Below are 22,003 nucleotides of genomic sequence, written 5' to 3'. Positions count from 1 at the left end.
CCAAAACCAATGTTTCGCAGCAAATCTTATGTTGCACATACTGTTTTTCTCAATTTGTCTACATGCTAGACTATGAAGTGACAGACCAGCGCAGGGGTTATTTTTGAGGAAATGCTGTGGCGAGCCATCAATTAATGTGTGACATATAGCAGTTTGAATATTTATCAAAAAAGCAGAATCCTCACCCCTACAACACACACAAAAGGAGAGAGAGAGAGAGAGAGAGAGAGAGAGAGAGAGATGACTGACAATTTATTTCCAAAATTTGAAAACATACTGCATTTCATATGACACACTGTACTTTCATGAAATGGGCAGCTATTTTTCCTGTTTCAGATTTTTCCATTTATATTTTTCCCAACAACGGTTTTAAAACATCTGTGTAGTTAAAAAAGTTTTGTTCTGCAAAACTCTAGCACCACATCAACGAATTTTAATGCCTCAAGTGTGCGTAAATAACACAGTGGCCTAATGGAGAATGTTGGAAGTTATGAGTTCTGGAATTCATAGAAGATGAAATGGAAAATGGAAAACAACATTTCAGGAACGACGGACATGTAGGATTCAGCCTCCCAGAGTGCCAATCCGTAGCAAATGTATTACCAGTACATCCTCAAAAGTGCATTTTAAACAAAAACATTATTTTGTTCTAATTAAGACACTTAATTTTTTTGTTCTTACAGTTCTAAAAAGACACCAAAATAAACAGAGATGGTCTGCAAACCACATAACTGCAAGTTTGCCACACTTGTGTGACTTTCTTTTTATCAGTTTTAATACAAGTTGTACAACTTTGCTTCCGCCATTTGCCGATAAGTGGCGACAACTGTAAGCAGCAGTTGAAAGAAACAGATCGCAGACGTCAGGCAATTAGCTTGGACCTTGGTCAACATAACCTCATTCAAATATTAGTCAATTTGTTTCTGCATCATACAGTTGTTCTTGATTGAAAATGTGGTTGTTTCAGTATGAAGAAAACAGCAGCTGAGTGTTATCAAATGCTCTCAAGTACATATGGTAAGGACACTATCAGTGAAAGAACGTGTCGTGAGTGGTTTCAATGCTTCAAGAACAGTGATTTTAGCATCGTTGACTGGCATAGTGGTGCAAGACAGAATGTTTTCGAAGATGCAGCATAGGAGACATTGCTTAGTGAAGACTCACGTCAAACTCAAGAAGAATTGGCATGATTAGTGGGAGTGACACAGAAAGTCATTTCAAAATGTCTCAAGGCTATGGACATGATTCAGCAACAAGGAACTTGGGTCCTGTGCAAGCTGAAACCAAGAGATGTTGAACGGTGTTTCTGGGTTTGTGAACAGTTGCTTCAGAGGCAAAAACAGAAGGGATTTTTGCATCGCATTGTGACCGGGGACGAAAAACTTGTTCATTACGATAACCATAAACAAAAAACTCATGGTAATATACCGGCCATGCTTCCACGTCGACGACCAAACTGAATATTCACGGGACCAGCTCAGCGTTGTGTACTACAAGGTGTTAAAACCAAGTGAAACAATCACAGGTGCTCGCTATCGAATGCAATTAATGCGTTTGATCAGAGGATTAAAAGACAAACGGCCACAATACAGCGAGAGGCACAATAAAGTGATTTTGCAGCATGACAACACTCAACCACACATTGCAAAAGAGGTCAAAACGTACTTGGAAACGTTAATAGGAAGTCCTACCCTACCCACCATATTCTCCAGACATTGCTCCCTCGGACTATCACCTGTTGATCAACGGCGCATGGCTTGGCTGACCAACACTTCCGATCTCATGAAGAAGTCACAAATTGGATTGATTCGTGGATTGCTTCAAAAGATGAACAAGTTTTTCGATGCGGGAATCATACACTGCCCGAAAGATGGGAGGAAGTGGTGGCCAGCAATGAAAATACTTTGAATGATACATGTGTAACCAATTTGTTTCATTGAAGCCTCAAATCTTGGGGAAAAAATGGCGGAAGCAAAGTTGTACACTTTGAAACCACTTAAACATGAACATAAACAAATACTGCTTTTGGCTCTATAAATAACAAGTTTTACAGACAAATAACTTGGAACATCTATGAAGTCTTATAATTTATATTGTATTATGAACAATAAGATCAAAGGCCAATAAAAATATTTAGATGAGAACTACTTTTTCAAATTTAGCCGTAATTTTGGCTGCTTCCGCCAACTTTTTTCTTCTTCTTCTTCTTCTTCTTCTTCTTCTTCTTTTTAGATTCTAACATCTTAATTTCTGGCAAAATCTTGTTCTTGTCGTTTTTCAGTTTTACTTAGTTGTTTCTTTTTATCATCTTTATACAATGAACTTGCATTATGCATAGACAGAATTAAACTTTTCTAATTTTGAAATTATCAACACCACAATCATCATGGATCACAGCGTAAATAGGTCTTTGAGCAATAAGACTTTTTTTTCATTTGATTCTCAACAATATGCCCAGAATTTATTGAAAAACCTCGGCCCACAACAGCATTTCTACGTGAAAATATTAAAATGATTTTGGGAAAATCTTCAAAGCTATAACATTCTTTTTGTGACAGTTTAATCGCTTTCATCCAAAATTCATCCAAACAAGTTTCCCTTCTTTCGAACATTCTCATTTTGTTTTGAATACAAGACCCGTAACAAATATTGAAAAATTCTTAATTAACACCTTCTGCTTTTAGGCCAGATAACCTTTCACCATAGGCGAGAATTTCAAGGCACAATGTCAACCTTTTTACAGCCATTTCTTGATTTAATGCTACTCAAGGGTCCAAACATGAAACGGCATGTGTAAGTTTTTATTTCAGTGGTGATCTTTCAAGTAGCTTTTGTATCATGGCAACAGCACAAAACCGCATTTCTTCTTTAAGCCTCAAGATGTCAGTCAGGTCCTTAACTTTCTTTAGGGCATCCTGTGTAGTAAAATCCCATGCAAAGAACTGAGCAATGATCACATTCTTCTTATCCTTCATGTCGATCTTTGTGAGGGATTTTTTGTTTACCAAAATGTCTGGTCTGACAACTTGCTGCATCAAAGAGGTGGTAAGAGTGAACAATTCATTGTACAAAAAAAGAGCCCTTGGAAATCACGTAAATAACCTCTGAATGCACGTGCAGTCACAGAAAAAAAAAAATTGGACCTAAGAATTCGTCTTTAACAGCTTCCGATATGGTCTTAAAACTCGCAGAATTAGAGAGGTTCTTGGTGTTGCATAAATATATTCATTGCAAAGATTTCTGTTTGTTTGTGGAAAGTTTATGTTTTTGGCTGTTAGCGTATCTGTCTAAAGCACTTTTCCCCATTGTCGAAATATTTATTGTTGTGTTGAACCAAGAACATAATGCATTCGTTAGTAATTTGGTGTCACGCCTAGCCTACGTACTTTGGTATCAAGTTATACTCTATTTAGGCATGGAGAAAAAACGCTGCACTCTGAAAATGTCATGAACTTTTTCAACTGCGCGGACGATTCACACAATCTGTCTCCATTACTTCTGATTTCTGTTGTGACCGTCCATCTCGGAAAGATGTAGACAGCATCAATCTCGGAAGAGTTTAACAATGGGTTCGTTTAAGCAACTGCCAGACAGCAACTTTCAAGCACTAAAAAACCGGTGTTAGTGTGATGACATAAAAACCCATGTTTGGCTTTTGCACTGCTTGAACATTTCTCGTCTCATTTCAAGTTAAGATTTTTGCACATAGTGGTGGATAAACAACTGATAGATGGTGATGGAAACCACCAGAATAGTAGTTAATTTGCTTGACTGAATAAGTATACAAGGTGTAAACATGAAATAGCCGAATGCGGGAACTGCAATAGCTTCAAAACGACTGAAAAGTGTACCACCACTCTTAACTCACACAGTTATGAGCACATGCGAATCTGGCAGCTTGGGACTGTCACAAAAAATTTTTCTGGGCAGATTTTGGCTGTTTAGCTGTCACTGTTTATACATCAAACAGCCGTACTCCAGGTAGCCAGAAGTGGGAGAAGGCACTACATATACGCGATTTCAGCTCTGTGCATGCGCAACATGGTGTCTGGCAGCATGTCCTGTTTAAAAAATTGCTGCTGCATGAATAATTCAGAACTGAAGAAAACCTACCTCCCCACTGAATTCTTATGTTTTCGACGTTATGCTCACATCGTTTTTGGCTGACAATCGGCATGTTAAATAATCGCTACCAAGCAAACACGAAATTGTGTTTACAATTAACATTGCCAATGTAAAGTCATCTACAGGAACTATCATTCATTATTACTTACAAGACATCAAAACCAACTCGTACGAAGTTTTAAGTTTGAATTATCAAAGTGCTCGCAGCACGTGTTTCCTGGAAGAGATTTTCCAACACAGAATCAGGCAAAAGAAAACTTACTTGTGAGGAACAGATCTGTCTAACATGAGTTTGTGTGGGTTATTTTATTGAAATGCGCGAATTTTAGTGTAGATAAATAAAGCCTGTCATTCGAGCTATGATTTCGCACAAACAGACACTCCAATAACATCGTGTCTATTGAACAGAGAGCCACGTTGGGAAAGAAATTACATCAAATCATATGAATGAAGACATTGAGATAAAGATAGAAATACTCAGATAATGTCGGACTATGTAGCACAGTATTTGAATACTACTTAAAACAACCATAAATTGATTTAAAAATATTTTTGTACACAAAAATTAAATGATGAATATTATTAAAAAGTTGAGGTTTCTTGTAGAAATTCAAGATATTTTCAAGTTGTCGCCCCCCCCCCCCCCCCCCCCCCCCAAATTCAAGGCTGCCCCCGGTTTTCAAGGTTAAGTGGTCACCCTGTATACTTATATCAGTCACGCAAATTAACTACTATTCTGGTGGTTTCCATCACCATCTATAACTACTGTCACATCTCTGTTCCTATATAGCACTTCAACTGTATCCGGTTTAACCTGCATGCACAATGAGCCAATTGTGTGAATTCCTTTCTTGTGGATCATGTCATTTCTTTTAATGTGAACTTTTGTTGCAAGCTGTAGTGTATTTATGCAAATGTAAAAAATAACTGCTGCCATAGAAAAGTGAGGCACAAAATAACTAAAATGTCGTGCCACAGATGTAAAATAAATGCTATTATAATGATAATGAAGAAGACGGGTTGCTACTCATCACATAGAGGTGTCGAGTGGCAGACAGGCACACAGGAGGATTGGGGGGGGGGGGGGGGGGGGGGAATACTGCTAGATATTAGCTGTTGTATTAAGCCCTTCATCACACGTACACAAAATAAAACGCACACACCTTCACACATGCTTAACTCTCACACACGTGACCACTGTTGTCTCCAAGCACAAAGAGCAGACTGCGACTGACAAGGAGAGGTCCCCAGCGGAGTGACATAGATTGTGATCCCATGTATCACAAACTGCAGTCATTCACCCTGGTGGGCCCTTATTTGTGGGGGGGAAAAAAAAAATTTGTGTGACACTCAATAGTGTTGCGTTACATAGTTTGGTTGCATGGTGTAATTGATAGGATAACAGCTTCACATGCAGGAGGTTATGGTTCGAATCTTGTCAGGGGCACAAAATTTTATTTTTAAATCTTTTCTAAATGATGTTGATTATCATTTTGATTCAATTAATTGATATACATGTAAGTTTTTAATTCCTTTCCTTTGTCACACAATTTTAATCATAATATCAACTTCTTTATTTGCTGTAATTTTTCTCCCTATCATTCTTTCTCCACTTGAAATCCTTATTCATGTGCTTCTAATTAATTTTATGTATTATTTTTTATTTAATTTCTATTGTTTCACCACTCTATTCTTTTGCCCACACTATTGTGCTCATTATATCTGTTTCTCATTTTGCTTGAATTTTGTTTTACTTATAAACCTACCTTTCATTTAAATTTCCATCTGTATTATTTTGCCACAGTGCAATAGATGTTTAGGTCACATTTGAAAGGTTTGTATGACAATAACCATGCAAAAATTGCACAACTGATAACAAAAATATATTTTCACACCGTTGCACAAATGTAAATAGATTATTTCATCTTTTGTTGAATGACTGCAGGGCAAATGGCTGCAGTGTATGATACCTGGGATCTTCAAACAATGGAAAATCCAGGATGGAAGGTAACAATATTACGAAAAGTATACTTGGTATTCACCATATAGCGGAGATGATGAGTCTCAATTAGGCACAGCAAAAAGACTGTCACAACAAGCTTTTGGCCAACATGCTCCATGTAATTTTTTTCCCTTTTTTTTTTTTTCTTTTTTTTTTTTTTTTTTTTTCTTTTTTTTTGGACAAAGGTCTTGTTGGCTGAAAGCTTACTGTGTGACAGTCTTTTTGACGTGCCTATTCTGTGAGTTATATGGTGAGTAGCAACTACCTTTTTCACATTGTTACGTACCTGGGATCTTAACGTACCTCACCGCATAGGAAATGATGTTACAGAAGAAGTGGATTGGGGGGGGGGGGGGGGGGGAGAAGATGATGCCAGTCTGCCTGTGGGAGAATGCAGGAGTGTGGTGGGGCCAGGAGAGTGGGCATATAGGACCAGCATAAGGAGGCTGTGCTGAGAGAGAGTGGGGATGGTAAGAACAAAGTGAGGAGGATAGAAGTAGAAAAGGGTGAAGGACTCCACAGGTATGCTAGTAGGATAGAAGGCAAGTGTAGGGGCAGGGGTGGGAGCAGACAAGGAGATAGGTAGGTGGAAGACAGGGACTAGTAAAGGCTGAGATCAATGGGGTTTCAGGAAGGAATTATATGTTGCAGAGCGAGTTAACCACTTATGAAAGTAAGAAAAGCTGGAAGAATCCAGATGGCACTGGCTTTGAAGCACTCACTAAAATGATTGACAGATTAGACAAAATAACCACAGAAAGCTTATAATTTCAGGCTACTGTTGAGCCTTAATGAAATACTCAGATAATGTCAGACTATGTAGCACAGTATTTGAATACTACTTAAAACAACCATAAATTGATTTAAAAATATTTTTGTACACAAAAATGAAATGATGAATATTATTAAAAAGTTGAGGTTTATTGCGGAAATTCAAGATATTAATGAAAGCTAGGTATGCCAGGCATAAATAAATGGTAGGCCAACATTTTATTTGCTTGAAAGACAACATAAAAAAATTTAATGATTTATTTTCTTAAATATTGGTAAATGGCAGAGGAGTTTTAGAAACAATGTAGTAAGTAACACCTACTCACCATTATCATCAGCCCACCAACTTCTTCTACTTTTCTTGTTTTCTCAAATAGGTCTATGGCTTTCTGTTTTCCTAGGACTTGAACAACTTTCACTGTAAAAAAGGCATAATAATTATTCAGAATTCCACTAACCCTAAGGGAATAACATTCAGACAAATCTTTTTAACATTATTTATGTGCCAGCAGTCCTCTGTCATATCATTAGCTCAGATATATGGGTACCAGCATTCTTGTGGCAATTATCACCCCTTCCCCCAACTACCCACACTCATGCTCCTGCAAGCATGTATGTAAAATGAAGCAGCTGTTTTACTGTCAAGGTAAAAGAAATGTGTAGATATACTGGATTGTTTTAGTACATCAGATATTTGTCCATGAGTAGCTTCTCGGCAGTAAATGCATTATCTCCTGACAATATAATGAAATTAGAGAATCTTAATAAAAATTGCAGCATTCTGAATATATTTACTGCTGAAACTTCCTGGCAGATTAAAACTGTGTGCTGGACAGAGACACAAATTCAGGATCTTTGCCTTTCGCAGGCAAGTGCTCTACCATCTGAGTTACCCAAACATGACTCACGACCCGTCTACACAGCTTTTAATTCTGCCAGTACCACATCTCCTATCTTCCAAACTTCAGCTTTTAATTCTGCCAGTACCTCATCTCCTACCTTCTAAACTCCACAGAAGCTCTCCTACAAAAAAACGGTTCAAACTGCTCTGAGCACTATGGGACTTAACAGCTGTGGTCATCAGTCCCCTAGAACTTAGAACTACTTAAACCTAACTAACCTAAGGGCATCACACACATCCATGCCCGAGGCAGGATTCGAACCTGCGACTGTAGCAGTCGCGCGGTTCCGGACTGTGCGCCTAGAACCGCGAGACCACCGCGGCCGGCAGCTCTCCTACAGACCTTGAAGAACTAGCGCTCCTGGAAGAAAGAATATTGCAGAGACATGGCTTAGCCACAGCCTGGGGGATGTTTCCAGAATGAAAATTTCACTCTGCACAGTAGTTCCTTCACTAGATTGTCACACAGATGACAAAATGGTATGTATCGAATTAGATGACAGAGGAATAGAAAAACAATTAAAATCGCTCAAAAGAGGAAAGGCTGCTGGGCCTGATGGGATACCAGTTTGATTTTACACAGAGTACGCAAAAGAACTTTCCCCCCTTCTTGCAGCGGTGTATTGTAGGTATCTAAAAGAGCATAGCGTTCCAAAAGATTGGAAAAGGGCACAGGTCATCCCCGTTATCAAGAAGGGACGTTGAACAGATGTGCAGAACTATAGACCTATATCTCTAACGTCGTTCAGTTGTAGAATTTTGGAACATGTATTATGTTCAAGTATAATGACATTTCTGGAGACTAGAAATCTACTCTGTAGGAATCAGCATGGGTATCGAAAAAGACGATCATGTAAAACACAGCTCGCGCTATTCGTCCACGAGACTCAGAGGGCCAAAGATACGGGTTCTTATGTAGATGCCGTGTTTCTTGACTTCCACAAGGTGTTTGATACAGTTCCCCACAATCGTTTAATGAACAAAGTAAGAGCATATGGACTATCAGACCAATTGCGTGATTGGATTGAAGAGTTCCTAGATAACAGAAGACAGCATGTCATCTCAATGGAGAGGAGTCTTCTGAAGTAAGAGTGATTTCAGGTGTGCCACAGGGAAGTGTCGTAGAACCGTTGCTACTCACAATATACATAAATGACCTTTTGGATGACATCGGAAGTTCACTGAGGTTTTTGCGGATGGTGCTGTAGTGTATCGAGAGGTTGTAACAATGGAAAATTGTACAGAAATGCAGGAGGATTTGCAACAAACTGACGCATGGTGCAGGGAATGGCAATTGAATCTCAATGTAGACAAGTGTAATGAGCTGCGAATGCACAGAAAGAAAGATCCTTTACCCTTTAGTTACAATACAGCAGGTCAGCAACTGGAAGCAGTTAATTTCATAAATTATCTGGGAGTAGGCATTAGGAGCGATTTAATATGGAATTACCATATGAAATTAATCATTGGTAAAGCAGATGTCAGACAGATTCATTGGAAGAATTCTAAGGAAATGCAGTCCAAAAACAAAGTAAGTAGGTTACAGTACACTTGTTCGTCCACTGCTTGAATACTGCTCACCGGTGTGGGATCTGTACCAGATAGGGTTGATAGAAGAGATAGAGAAGATGTAACGGATAGCAGCACACTTCGTTACAGGATCATTTAGTAATCGCAAAAGCCTTATGGAGATGATAGATAAACTCCAGTGGACGAATCTGCAAGAGAGACGCTCAGTAGCTCGTTATGGGCTTTTGTTGAAGTTTCGAGAACATACCTTCACCGAGGAGACAATCAGTACATTGCTCCCTCCTATGTATATTTCGCGAAGAGACCACGAGGATAAAATCAGAGAGATTAAGAGCTCACACAGAGGCATACCAACAATCTTTCTTTCCATGAACAATACGAGACTGGAATAGAAGGGAGAACCAATAGAGGTACTTAAGGTTCCCTCTGCCACACACCATCAGGTGGCTTGCGGAGTATGAATGTAGATGTAGATGTAGATGCAGATGTAGATGTAGTGTACCTTGATATGAAACTTCCTGGCAGGTTAAAACTGTGTGAAAGACTGAGAAATGAATTGGGGACCTTTGCCTTTCACGGGCAAGAGCTCTACCATCTGAGCTACATAAGCATGACTCAGGACCCGTCCTGCCTTGGTCCAACATCCAGTGTTAATCTGCCAGGAAGTTTCACATCAGTGCACACTCCGCTGGAGAGTCAAAATTTCACTCTGGAAACATCCCCCAGGCTGTGGCTAAGCCATGTCTCTGCAATATTCTTTCTTCCAGGAACACTAGTTCTTCCAGGTCTGCAGGAGAGCTTCTGTGAAGTTTGGAAGGTAGGAGACACGATACCAGTGGAATTAAAACTGTGAGGACGGGTCGTGAGTCATGCTTGGGTAGCTCAGATGGTAGAGCACTTGCCCGCGAAAGGCAAAGGCCCTGAATTTGTGTCTCGGTCCGGCACACAATTTTAATCTACCAAGAAGTTTCATATTGCACAAACTCCGCTGAAGAGAGAAAATTACATTCTGGATATTAACTGCTTTCTGAAAACTACCCATCTTGTGCGTAATGCAGGTAGGTGGAGTATGGCAGCAATAAAAACAGCAAACAATTGATTGGCTCAGTGGAACTGGAGTTAGTTTTGAGAAGAATTAAGTTTTAATAAATTGTAAGTTTTACAGGAATTGTCACATGACATATTAACAAAACTCAATAAGCCTCTCACTTGCCTAAAGAGGACTGTGAGAGTTACTTTGGTCACCTATAACGTGACTCATTTCACACCCCTGAAGGCTCTCCTTTAAGATGGGCTAGATGAAACCTGATGTATGAATTAATGAATTTCAAATATCCCATTCGTAAATGGATAAGTGCCATGTCAAGTGAGATCATAAGAATTCTTCTTATGGCTGCTTTAAATTTCCTGCACAAAAACCCCATGAAATAATGGAAATACGAAAAGTGAAACTCAGGCCCTTGAATAGCATACTGCAATTGTGTGAGATGTTCCACAGTTCAAGATCTTAGAATCTTGCATTGGAAACTGGAAAGAAGATTTCTAGATTCCAAATATCGCTGAATTTGTGCATTAATCATTCTTTCTAATAATTGTCTCAGTTACTTGTTAAGTTGTTTGGTCTGTAGATATTTCTAATTTTTTGGTATTGTCTAGTTTTGGTATAGGTATTGTGATTCTCTCTTCCCACTGAAAGTAAAATTCACTGTCTTGACGTACCTTAGAAAAACTTTCCTATAAATTTTTAACATTTTCACCAAGATGTTGAAGCATTTTAATATGGACATTGTCTGGTCTTAGAGACGTATCTCTACAATGTTTTAAAGTGTTATTTAGTTCCCAGGATGTAACGTGTACATTGTAGATTGTGTATGTCTGACAAGATGAGTAAAATTAGGATAGTAATTCTTAGATGCCAACATTTCTACATAATACACTGCTAAAAGTTCAGCAATATCACAGAAACTGGTGTTACTTTCCCCTTTGTCAAAATTCCTTGGATTCTGTTAGCATCATGAAATCCACAAATCTGCCATAATTTCAACTCTATCTGCACAGCTGAGGTATGTGCTTTCATACATGAAACATTATCATTCCCAACAATTTTGTTCTTTAGTTTCACTAAGTAATGTGCTTTTGCCCTTAATATTCTAAACACAATTAAGTTTTCAGAAAATGTGTGTCACCTGTGTTGTCGTAGAGCCCTTCATCATTCTCTTATAACACCTGTGGTCTTTTTTTATGACCTGTACTACTTCATCAATCTTTTTATATGCATTGTTAGATGCTTACTCCATTAATCATATCAATCATGGCCAAGTTTCTTTCTAAAACCAGCATTGTTGATATAACCATGGCAATCAGACTAATGATAATGCTGCATAGCTTAGTGTGGGCATCTTAATCTCAAGGAACATGCACCTGAAGGGTAAAACGCGGACTTTGTGCCAACCAGTACATGCCCTAGCAAAATCACCACACTTGCCATTAAAAATATTCACACTTGGTTCTAATAGATATGAAAAGGATTTCAAAGGAGACAATGACTTCACAGAAGTGATAGGTTTATTGTCTCTAGTACAAGGCACAAACATGTTCCTAATGTTTCTGGGCACATGTACTGACATTCACTCTTACTTCGGCCTGTTATTACTTTTCTGAGGTTATCACTGCTTCTACCAATCTTTGCTGACTGGCTTCTAGTATTGACAAGTTCTCCATCTCATCCACAAACACTGCAACATTTAATGGATTTACTGAACTCTCATGTCACACGGTCTTTTATCGTCCAACCACAACTGACATTCAGCCGCGACTCCCCACTATTCCTTGCCTCCTGCTTCAGCAGTAATGGCTGGTGCCCAACTGACCATCTCAATCACTGGAGGTTCTCCTGGCAGCAGTGTTGCTGCGCTGGGCCGCCATGTGCCAGTATCAATACTCAAATAGTAACTATATCTGTGACCTTACAGTATTTAGTGTACTCTCCACTTTAGCAGTAGTGGAAATCCAACTGACTCTTCGCAGTGACCCAAATGGTAAATTACTGTCCGCTGTAAATTTGGGATCAATACAATAATTTGGTAACGATCATTCTCACAAAGGTGGTTGTGAAAGTTCTGGATCGTAAGTGTGAAGTTACGACTGAAAATTGTCATATGTATTGCAGAAAAGGAGTCATAAGAGGTGGTGAAGTGTGATGAGGCTCCAAAATTTATTAGGCAGAGATCAAGGTCTAAGAATAGTCTCCTGCTAGTCGCCCTGTACTAGTTGTTATCTCTTTGCCCAAAATGTGATTGTGGGCATTAAAATCTTCCATAAAAAAGAAATTGGGTCTTCCATTTCTATGTAGGAATTTTCTTGGTCATCAGGAATGTAGAAGGAATTTTCTTGGTCATCAGGAATGTAGATATCACAGATTTTCATTACGCTCAACTGCATTCTAATGGCTATTGCTTTGAGTGCAGTGCACATAGGTATTTTTTTATGGAAGGTGTTTCGAGTTGAGTAGTGTGCCAACATCTCTGGCTGTCTGTTTTGTGTTTATTCCATTTTGAGTACAAATATTATAATCTCTAGAAACTGGAAGATGGTCTTCTAAAATCTGGATTCTTGTATTGCAATACATACTGTGGGACAATTTGTGACTAACTGTCAAATTTATTCCAGGTGGCAATAGCAGCCATTGCAATTTTGTTGTAAAATCATACAAAACATTTATCTACAGTGTGTTCTTATTCCTCCCATGTGGTTGGAACAGCATCCATTGATGCTTTCAGTGTCAAGGACGATTCCCCCCTCCCCTGTCAGAAATGAGGAATAAGTTCTTTGTATTCTTATTCTCTTATCTTTTTCCCTCCTTTTCTCTTTTTGTTGCTTTCCATCTCGGAATTTTTCAGGTTGTAGGTCCGGGTATGAAGATGACTGTATGTTACTTCGGCCTAATGTTTCAGACTCTTTTGACTACTGACTAGTATTTAACTGTATGCCAGTTACATTTTGGGAGGAAGATACTGTGGCGTAGGTCTTCCTCTCTTGTGTTGTTGGAGGGATACACAATTTCTCTTGCTGTATCTGCTGGTAGGCTCATGCTGGCTCTGTAAGATAGGAAACCAAAAGGAATGAAGTTTTCTCTTGCATAAAACTTTTCGTTCTGCCTGCAAGTTCTTGGTTTATAGCAGGTGGCAAAGGGATGAGGTAGGTAGCATAACAGCAACAACTTTTGCACAATTTGGCATCTTTTAATGTCGACTTAATGAATGCATTCATATTTTTTCCATGCCTCTGGATATGAAATGCAGACCATTGCTTTATACTCTTGGATTTTATTTTCTGCTTTAAATACTGGGCAAACTGATGAATGTCACACGAGGGTGGGGGATATGGTATTCAGTACAGTTTACACACGAAGGTGTTGTTTGCAAGAATGATCTTCTACAAGAGATCTTTCACTGTTTCCGCATTTTGGGTCTGCCATGCAATGAGATAATGTGCCCAAAATGTAAGCATTGAAAACATCTCACTTGTGGTGGGATGTAAGGTTGCACATCACATGTAGAACGTAAGGTCTCTGTGAAAGAGAACTCTTTGTACCATGTTCAAAGTTTTTACTGACAAGTCATCCGGTTTTTCACATGTCTTAAATGCTGGATACTGTGCAGCAGGGGAGGATTTAATCAGTAGTGACCAATTTCACATTCTTTCAAATGTGTCTACTTTTCTAAATTTATCTTCTATTTGGTCATGAAAAATAATGGCTTGGCACTGTAAAAGTATCTCCATGTTTTCTAGCAGACACTAGATATTGAATGAATTGTCTCCAGTCATCTGGCTTATCCCTTTTCCCAAGGGGTAGCCAAGGTAGGGAAAGCAGCTGTCCACACTGAACCTGGATACCTAACAACTGAGTCTGCCGGATCAATATAATGTAGATACCTATTAGCTGAAACCTATTGCCGTTGGTGGGGAGGCTTGCGTGCCTCAGCGATACAGATGGCCATACCATAGGTGCAACCAAAACGGAGGGGTATCTGTTGAGAGGCCAGACAAACGTATGGTTCCTAAAGAGGGGCAGCAGCCTTTTCAGTAGTTGCAGGGGCAACAGTCTGGATGATTGACTGATCTGGCCTTGTAACAATAACCAAAACGGCCTTGCTGTGCTGGTACTGCGAACAGCTGAAAGCAAGGGGAAACTACAGCCGTAATTTTTCCCGAGGGCATGCAACTTTACTGTATGGTTAAATGATGATGGCGTCTTCTTGGGTAAAATATTCCGGAGGTAAAATAGGCCCCCATTAGGATCTCCGGGCGGGGACTACTCAAGAGGACTTTGTTATCAGGAGAAAGACAACTGGCGTTCTACGGATCGGAGGGTGGAATGTCAGATCCCTTAATCGAGCAGGTAGGTTAGAAAATTTAAAAAGGGTAATGGATAGGTTAAAGTTAGATATAGTGGGAATTAGCGAAGTTCGGTGGCAGGAGGAACAAGACTTTTGGTAAGGTGAATACAGGGTTATAAATACAAAATCAAATACAGGTAATGCAGGAGTAGGTATAATAATGAATAAAATAATAGGCGTGTGGGTAAGCTACTACAAACAACATAGTGAACGTCTTATTGTGGCCAAGATAGACACGAAGCCCATGCCTACTACCGTAGTACAAGTTTATAAGCCAACTAGCTCTGCAGATGATGAAGAAATTGATGAAATGTATGATGAGAAAAAGAAATTATTCAGATAGTGAAGGGAGACGAAAATTTAATAGTCATGGGTGACTGGAATTCCAGTGTAGGAAAAAGGAGAGAAGGAAACATAGTAGGTGAATATGGATTGGGGCTAAGAAATGAAAGAGGAAGCCGTCTGGTAGAATTTTGCACAGGGCATAACTTAATCATAGCTAACAATTGGTTTAAGAATCATAAAAGAAAGTTGTATACATGGAAGAATCCCAGAGATACTAAAAGGTATCAGATATATTATATAATGGTAAGACAGAGATTTAGGAAGCAGGTTTTAAATTGTAAGACATTTCCAGGGGCAGATGTGGACTCTGACCACAATCTATTGGTTATGAACTGCATATTAAAATTGAAGAAACTGCAAAAAGGTGGGAATTTAAGGAGATGGGGCCTGGATAAGCTGAAAGAACCAGCGGTTGTACAGAGTTTCAGGGGGAGCATAAGGGAACAAGTGACAGCAGTGGGGGAAAGAATTACAGTAGAAGAAGAATGGGTAGCTCTGAGGGATGAAGTAGTGAAGGCAGCAGTGGATCAAGTAGGTAAAAAGACGACTATTAGAAATCCTTGGGTAACAGAAGAAATATTGAATTTAATTGATGAAAGGAGAAAATATAAAAATACAGTAAATGAAGCAGGCAAAAAGGAATACAAACGTCTCAAAAATGAGATCGACAGGAAGTGCAAAATGGCTAAGCAGGAATGGCTAGAGGACAAATGTAAGGATGTAGAGGCTTATCTCACTAGGGGTAAGATAGATACTGCATACAGGAAAATTAGAGAGACCTTTAGAGAAAGGAGAACCACTTGCATTAATATCAAGAGCTTTGATGGAAACCCAGTTCTAAGCAAAGAAGGGAAAGCAGAAAGGTGGAAGGAGTATATAGAGGGTCTATACAAGGGTGATGTACTTGAGGACAATATTATGGAAATGGAAGAGGATGTAGATGAAGATGAAATGGGAGATATGATACTGCGTGAAGAGTTTGACAGAGCACTGAAAGACCTGAGTCGAAACAAGGCCCCCGGAGTAGACAACATTCCATTGGAACTACTGACGGCCTTGGGAGAGCCAGTCCTGACAAAACTCTACCATCTGGTGAGCAAGATGTATGAGACAGGCGAAATACCCTCAGACTTCGAGAAGAATATAATAATTCCAATCCCAAAGTAAGCAGGTATTGACAGATGTGAAAATTACCGAACTATCAGTTTAATAAATACTAACGTGAATTCTTTACAGACGAATGGAAAAACTAGTAGAAGCCGACCTCGGGGAAGATCAGTTTGGATTCCGTAGAAATATCGGAACACGTGAGGCAATAATGACCCTATGACTTATCTTAGAAGCTAGATTAAGTAAAGGCAAACCTACTTTTCTAGCATTTGTAGACTTAGAGAAAGCTTTTGACAATGTTGACTGGAATACTCTCTTCCAAATTCTAAAGATGGCAGGGGAAAAATACAGGGAGCGAAAGGCTATTTACAATTTGTACAGAAACCAGATGCCAGTTATAAGAGTCGAGGGGCATGAAAGGAAAGCAGTGGTTGGGAAGGGAGTGAGACAGGGTTGTAGCCTCTCCCCAATGTTATTCAATCTGTATACTGAGCAAGCAGTAAAGGAAACAAAAGAAAAATTCGGAGTAGGTATTAAAATCCATGGAGAAGAAATAAAAACTTTTTGAGGTTCGCCGATGACATTGTAATTCTATCAGAGACAGCAAAGGACTTGGAAGAGCAGTTGAACGGAATGTACATTGTCTTGAAAGGAGGATATAAGATGAACATCAACAAAACCAAAACAAGGATAATGGAATGTAGTCGAATTAAGTTGAGTGTGCTGAGGGAATTAGATTAGGAAATGAGACACTTAAAGTAGTAAAGGAGTTTTGCTATTTGGGGAGCAAAATAACTGACGATGATTGAAGCAGAGAGGATATAAAATGTAGACTGGCAATGGCAAGAAAAGTGTTTCTGAAGAAGAGAAATTTGTTGACATCGAGTATAGATTTAAGTGTCAGGAAGTCATTTCTGAAAGTATTTGTATGGAGTGTAGCCATGTATGGAAGTGAAACATGGACGGTAAATAGTTTGGACAGGAAGAGAATAGAAGCTTTTGGAATGTGGTGCTACAGAAGAATGCTGAAGATTAGATGGGTAGATCACATAACTAATGAGGAGGTATTGAATAGAATTGGGGAGAAGAGGAGTTTGTGGCACAACTTGACGAGAAGAAGGGACTGGTTGGTAGGACATGTTCTGAGGCATCAAGGGATCAAAAATTTAGCATTGGAGGGCAGCCTGGAGGGTAAAAATCGTAGAGGGAGACCAAGAGATGAATACACTAAGCAGATTCAGAAGGATGTACGTACTGGGAGATGAAGAAACTTGCACGGGATAGGGTAGCATGGAGAGCTGCATCAAACCAGTCTCAGGACTGAAGACCACAACAACAACAACAACAACAACAACAACAAAATTAGCTGAAACTGCCAGATCAGTCTAGCTATTATGTTGACAAAGTCTGCTACATTTCATGTGTGAAACGTCCACCTTGATGCCACCTACTCCATTCAAGGGCTCTCCCCATGAGCACCTCCCAGCTGCAGCTAAGGTCATCTGACAAGATGGCCATTGTGGGAAGTCCTGATGTATTAACAACATAGCCACCTACTCTTAGGTGTGCAGAGTTTGTTAATTTCCACTGTGTGGCCACAATCACATTGGAAACCTTGTCACATGAATCACCTGAGTACCAAAGACAGCTCTGCCACTGCACGGCCTTTTTATACCTTGTGTATGCAATATTACTGCCATCTGTATACATGCATATAGGTATCCCATACCTTTTGTCACCTCAGGTACTAATATGGAACATAAAGCTGCACAAGCTTACCTTTATAAATTTCTTAATTCTTATTCTGGTTATTCATCTTACAATGTTGTACAGTAACACTTAGCTTCCAGACTGGAAAATGTGTACATTTCTGATATTGCACAAAATGTTATTCTTCAATTTATTCCATTCATAAACATTCTTTTGCCTCTATTTTTTCCACTATCATCATTACTAGTTGCTACAATTACCTGACACAGTCAGAGTGGAAATGGCGATCTGTAAACTTGACTGGTGCACATTCTGTAAAAACCTTTATTTTGCCAGATTGTAATATAGAGAACACTGATTATTACCTCCAATGGCTTAAACAGTCATTTTCAGTTTTGCAAATTGTTAGATGGTTACAAGTCAGAAATATTTCAGAATGCAATAGCACTCACCAGAAATGATTATGCAAAAGCTGTTAAGAGTACATATCAGAATACAAATATGGTGTTTAAATTGAGAGTATAAATAAGACACTGTGTCACTATCCAAAGCCAACGGCATGGAACTACATGCAACAAATTTACAGCGAGAAACATACCTCTCAGTCTTGTTAACAGTATGTGAATGTGAAACATAGCACAAACACCACTGCTGTATATGACATGAGACATAGTCATCACGCCAAGCCACAATGTCAGTCACTGTTAACTAGATCAATGTAGCAAACGGACTGACTGATACTGTGTACCTGGGCATACAGGTCAATGAAAATGACACTAGATGACAGAACAGTATAATGACGTGGATTAAAATAATTGAAAAGAGAGATATCAAAATTGTAATTTTTTTAAATAGTCAGAGTTTTAAAATTTTTCATCTGTATAACAAAAATAAATATAAAACATGATAAAATAAATCTGCATAGAAGCTGTCTTAGATTGGCATAATATTTTGGCAAAACTAACCTCAGAGAGAGGAAATTAACATTAATAACATTTTATTCTTTACATTTTCATTATAAAAATACTATCTATTATATACCCAGAGCTAAATGAAATGAAATAGGACCACACAGCACAATACAAAACCAGAACACACACCAAACCATAAGACTTAGTCTCAGATTATAGCGGAGCAGTGCAACAGTGTACAGCAGAGCTGTGTGTCAGGCAGCTGTTACAGTGCTGTTTTGCGCCCAGGTATAGTGGAGCAGGGAGTTGAGCATAGTCGGCAGGCTCGCTTAACTGCGTGGACTCCAAATGTGCAAACTGGCCGATCCGCAATCTTTCTCAAACGATTTTAGAGAAACTACTCTCATAGCTTTACTTGTTAGCTTTATGAAGAACAGTGTATCATTTGGTTAATGGTCATAGTTATTGTGATTTCAAAATTAACTAACCTACTACATGAATTTCGAAAAGTGTGCATTGAAAAAGAAAGGTCACAGCGAATTTGCATTTGGTGCATGTTTGGTCATATGTTTCTGCATAAGAAATGTAGCTAACATACTGAATTATTTTTCAAACTACAAAGGACATCACTATCTATCACCTATCTCGAGAAAATTGATTGTATCTAAAGTGCTTCGTTCCAAACACGAGTGCCAACAAAAAGTCAGAATGAAATATTTGTAACATTCCTCGTATCTCATAAACTGTTTGAGGTATCAACACATGATATGGCAAATGATTAATGGGTGAAACTTCCGTTATCTAATAGAAACCAGAAGGAGTTTTAAAGACATGGCTCTGACATTCACAACTGTTACAAGTACTGTTGAGTAAACTACGAATGTGCTGTGGGATTGCCTCCAGCTCCTCAATATGCGAGTGCTTTTATCTAAATACTGTAAATGATTTATATAACATACAGAACTTTTCAATTGCAGTCGGTGATGTTGACGCAAAACACCGTTATCTAAAATGCCCAGAATATTCTGGAACAATGTTTTATGGTTAAAAAAGTTTTCATTCAATTGTAATCCTCAGGGGAAATTTATTATAATCAATGTTGGGGACTACAGAAGGGAAGGGAAGGGAAGGGAAGGGAAGGGAAGGGAAGGGAAGGGAAGGGAGTGTGGTAGATTTTATTCTTTTAGTGTATTTCACTTGATGCAAGAAGGGAGCTTAATATACCGCCAGACTCTCCACTACTGAATATACAAACTGGATAGCCTTTTATATTCATTGGAATCCATTGTTGAAGCATTTTATCAAACATTGCAATCTAAGTGTTTTAGATCCATGGAATGAATACTTTTTCAGACCACAATGATTAACAGAATGTGCTTTTGGAATAATGAGTGTTAAGTGGAGCATATTTTGAAAGCAAAAAAAAAACTTCACCACAATTTGCTGACGATATTGTGAAATGTACATTCTCTCCACAACATTGTCACTGATCTACACAAAATACAATTTTCATGTTATTCTCAGTTATGATACTTCAACTTTATTATTGCCTCATTTTAAGATGATGAAAGAAGTATGAGAGTAATGGAATACTTTCTGTACTTATAGTCTGTAATTCGGTTGCCACCACATAACTTGTCCAAAGTGAAGCAGTTGTGATGATAGTTGTTTCGGTGGTCCCATAAACGACACCAAGTAAAACACCTGCTATCAGAGCTTCCACTAATACCAATTTCTCAACAGTACAACAAAAGAAACACAAGCATCAGCAACAGTACTGATCTGCAACCGCAGCAACAGCTGAACGCTGCCAGCACTGCCCAACCACAGCTGCAGTCACTCGAACGCTCTGGTCGCCGCTCTCAGAAACAAACACGTTTAATTTGCTCAGTGCCTGTATGTGCTGTTCTGCTCCACACCATTCCCATTGCAGTGCCACTATAATCACACACACTGAACAACAGTTGTTTGTTTTGCCATCACTGTTCCACTCACCATGCTGCTCTGGCCATGCTGCTCCACAATAACTACAGCCTCAGGCTATGCATAACAACGGCCTTAAAACTGAAAGGCAGTACTGTCCAGCTATTGATGGAGAGAGATGTGATTGGGATAGGACTTAAGTCAATGGTCAATGCGTGGGACACTTGCCCATCTCATGCGACTTGTCATGTCTTTGCGCGGGAGCTAAAGTGCGGATCAATTGCAACAGCAGCAATGAGATATAAAAAGTCAACTACAATAAAGTTTGTGTAACGTTCAATTACGTCTTCTAGTATGAAATAAAATTGTCTGAATAAATAGCTGGTAGTGGAAATTATACGTGGTCCAGTATATGTGAAACTTTTGCTGAATTCAGGATACATACTGGTTGTTTTCTTACTATCAGTTATATGTGGAGCACATCTATGGTATGGTACATAAAATAGTTTAACAGTCAAAGGAGGAGAAGAAATAACATGAATGTCCCTCTAGTGTTATTGTCCTAAATTGCCTCTGACAGACCAATTACAAAGCATATACAAATATTACCAGTAAAATTACATAAGAGGTATCATAACATATGTGCTCAAAAACACCCTTTGCCAAACTTCATATACAATTTGAAAAGCAGCAGCAGCAGCAGCAGCAGCAGCAGCAGACACTAGTTGTGCATAGTAGTTTCATAAATATAATACTTTGTGAACTAATGTTGCAGTGAAACAATAATTTAATGTAATATGTGCAACATTTTCCAATTTGAAGTGAGAATATAACATTATAAGTTGAAATATTAGTTAATACAACCCCATGGTTTCTAGAATGCATTATACATAGCCCAATGTCTACATTGTGTATGTGACTCAACTATGCTTAATACAAATTCTGTGCTATTACACATGTCACCCAAAGGCAGGGACATGATATAATGATATGTGAAATTGTGTAGTACATAAAACATTTATACAGTTCGTAGTGAGGATATCTAAGATTATAAGCAGGAACAATAATTAATACAGACCGTCTTCATTGCAAACTGACTAAGTGTTAAAGTACTGCAAGTCAGCTGCCATAAAACACAGAAAACCATAAAACAGGGAAAGATAAACAACATGGTCACTTAGGCTCAAGCAGTCTCCTCAGTCACCTACAAATTTAATGAAAATAGCATAAAGCTTATACTGAAGCTAAATGCTTACGTTCAGACAAATTGTTTATT

The 22,003-nt window shown here is 38.8% G+C and overlaps 1 protein-coding gene across 1 annotated transcript in view; it reads right to left on the bottom strand.

Moving 5' to 3' along the window:
* Positions 1-22,003, bottom strand: part of LOC126191370 (phosphorylated adapter RNA export protein) — a 145,977-nt gene that overhangs the window by 30,851 nt on the left and 93,123 nt on the right. The window contains exon 4 of the mRNA XM_049932217.1: positions 7,225-7,316. Within this exon, the coding sequence (XP_049788174.1) occupies positions 7,225-7,316 (92 nt within the window). The remainder of the gene's footprint in view (positions 1-7,224; positions 7,317-22,003) is intronic.

Source organism: Schistocerca cancellata, chromosome 6, assembly GCF_023864275.1.
Source record: "Schistocerca cancellata isolate TAMUIC-IGC-003103 chromosome 6, iqSchCanc2.1, whole genome shotgun sequence".
NCBI lineage: Eukaryota > Metazoa > Arthropoda > Insecta > Orthoptera > Acrididae > Schistocerca > Schistocerca cancellata.
The sequence above is the reverse complement of the archived record's forward strand: the minus strand, read 5'-3'. Positions and strand labels throughout refer to the sequence as shown.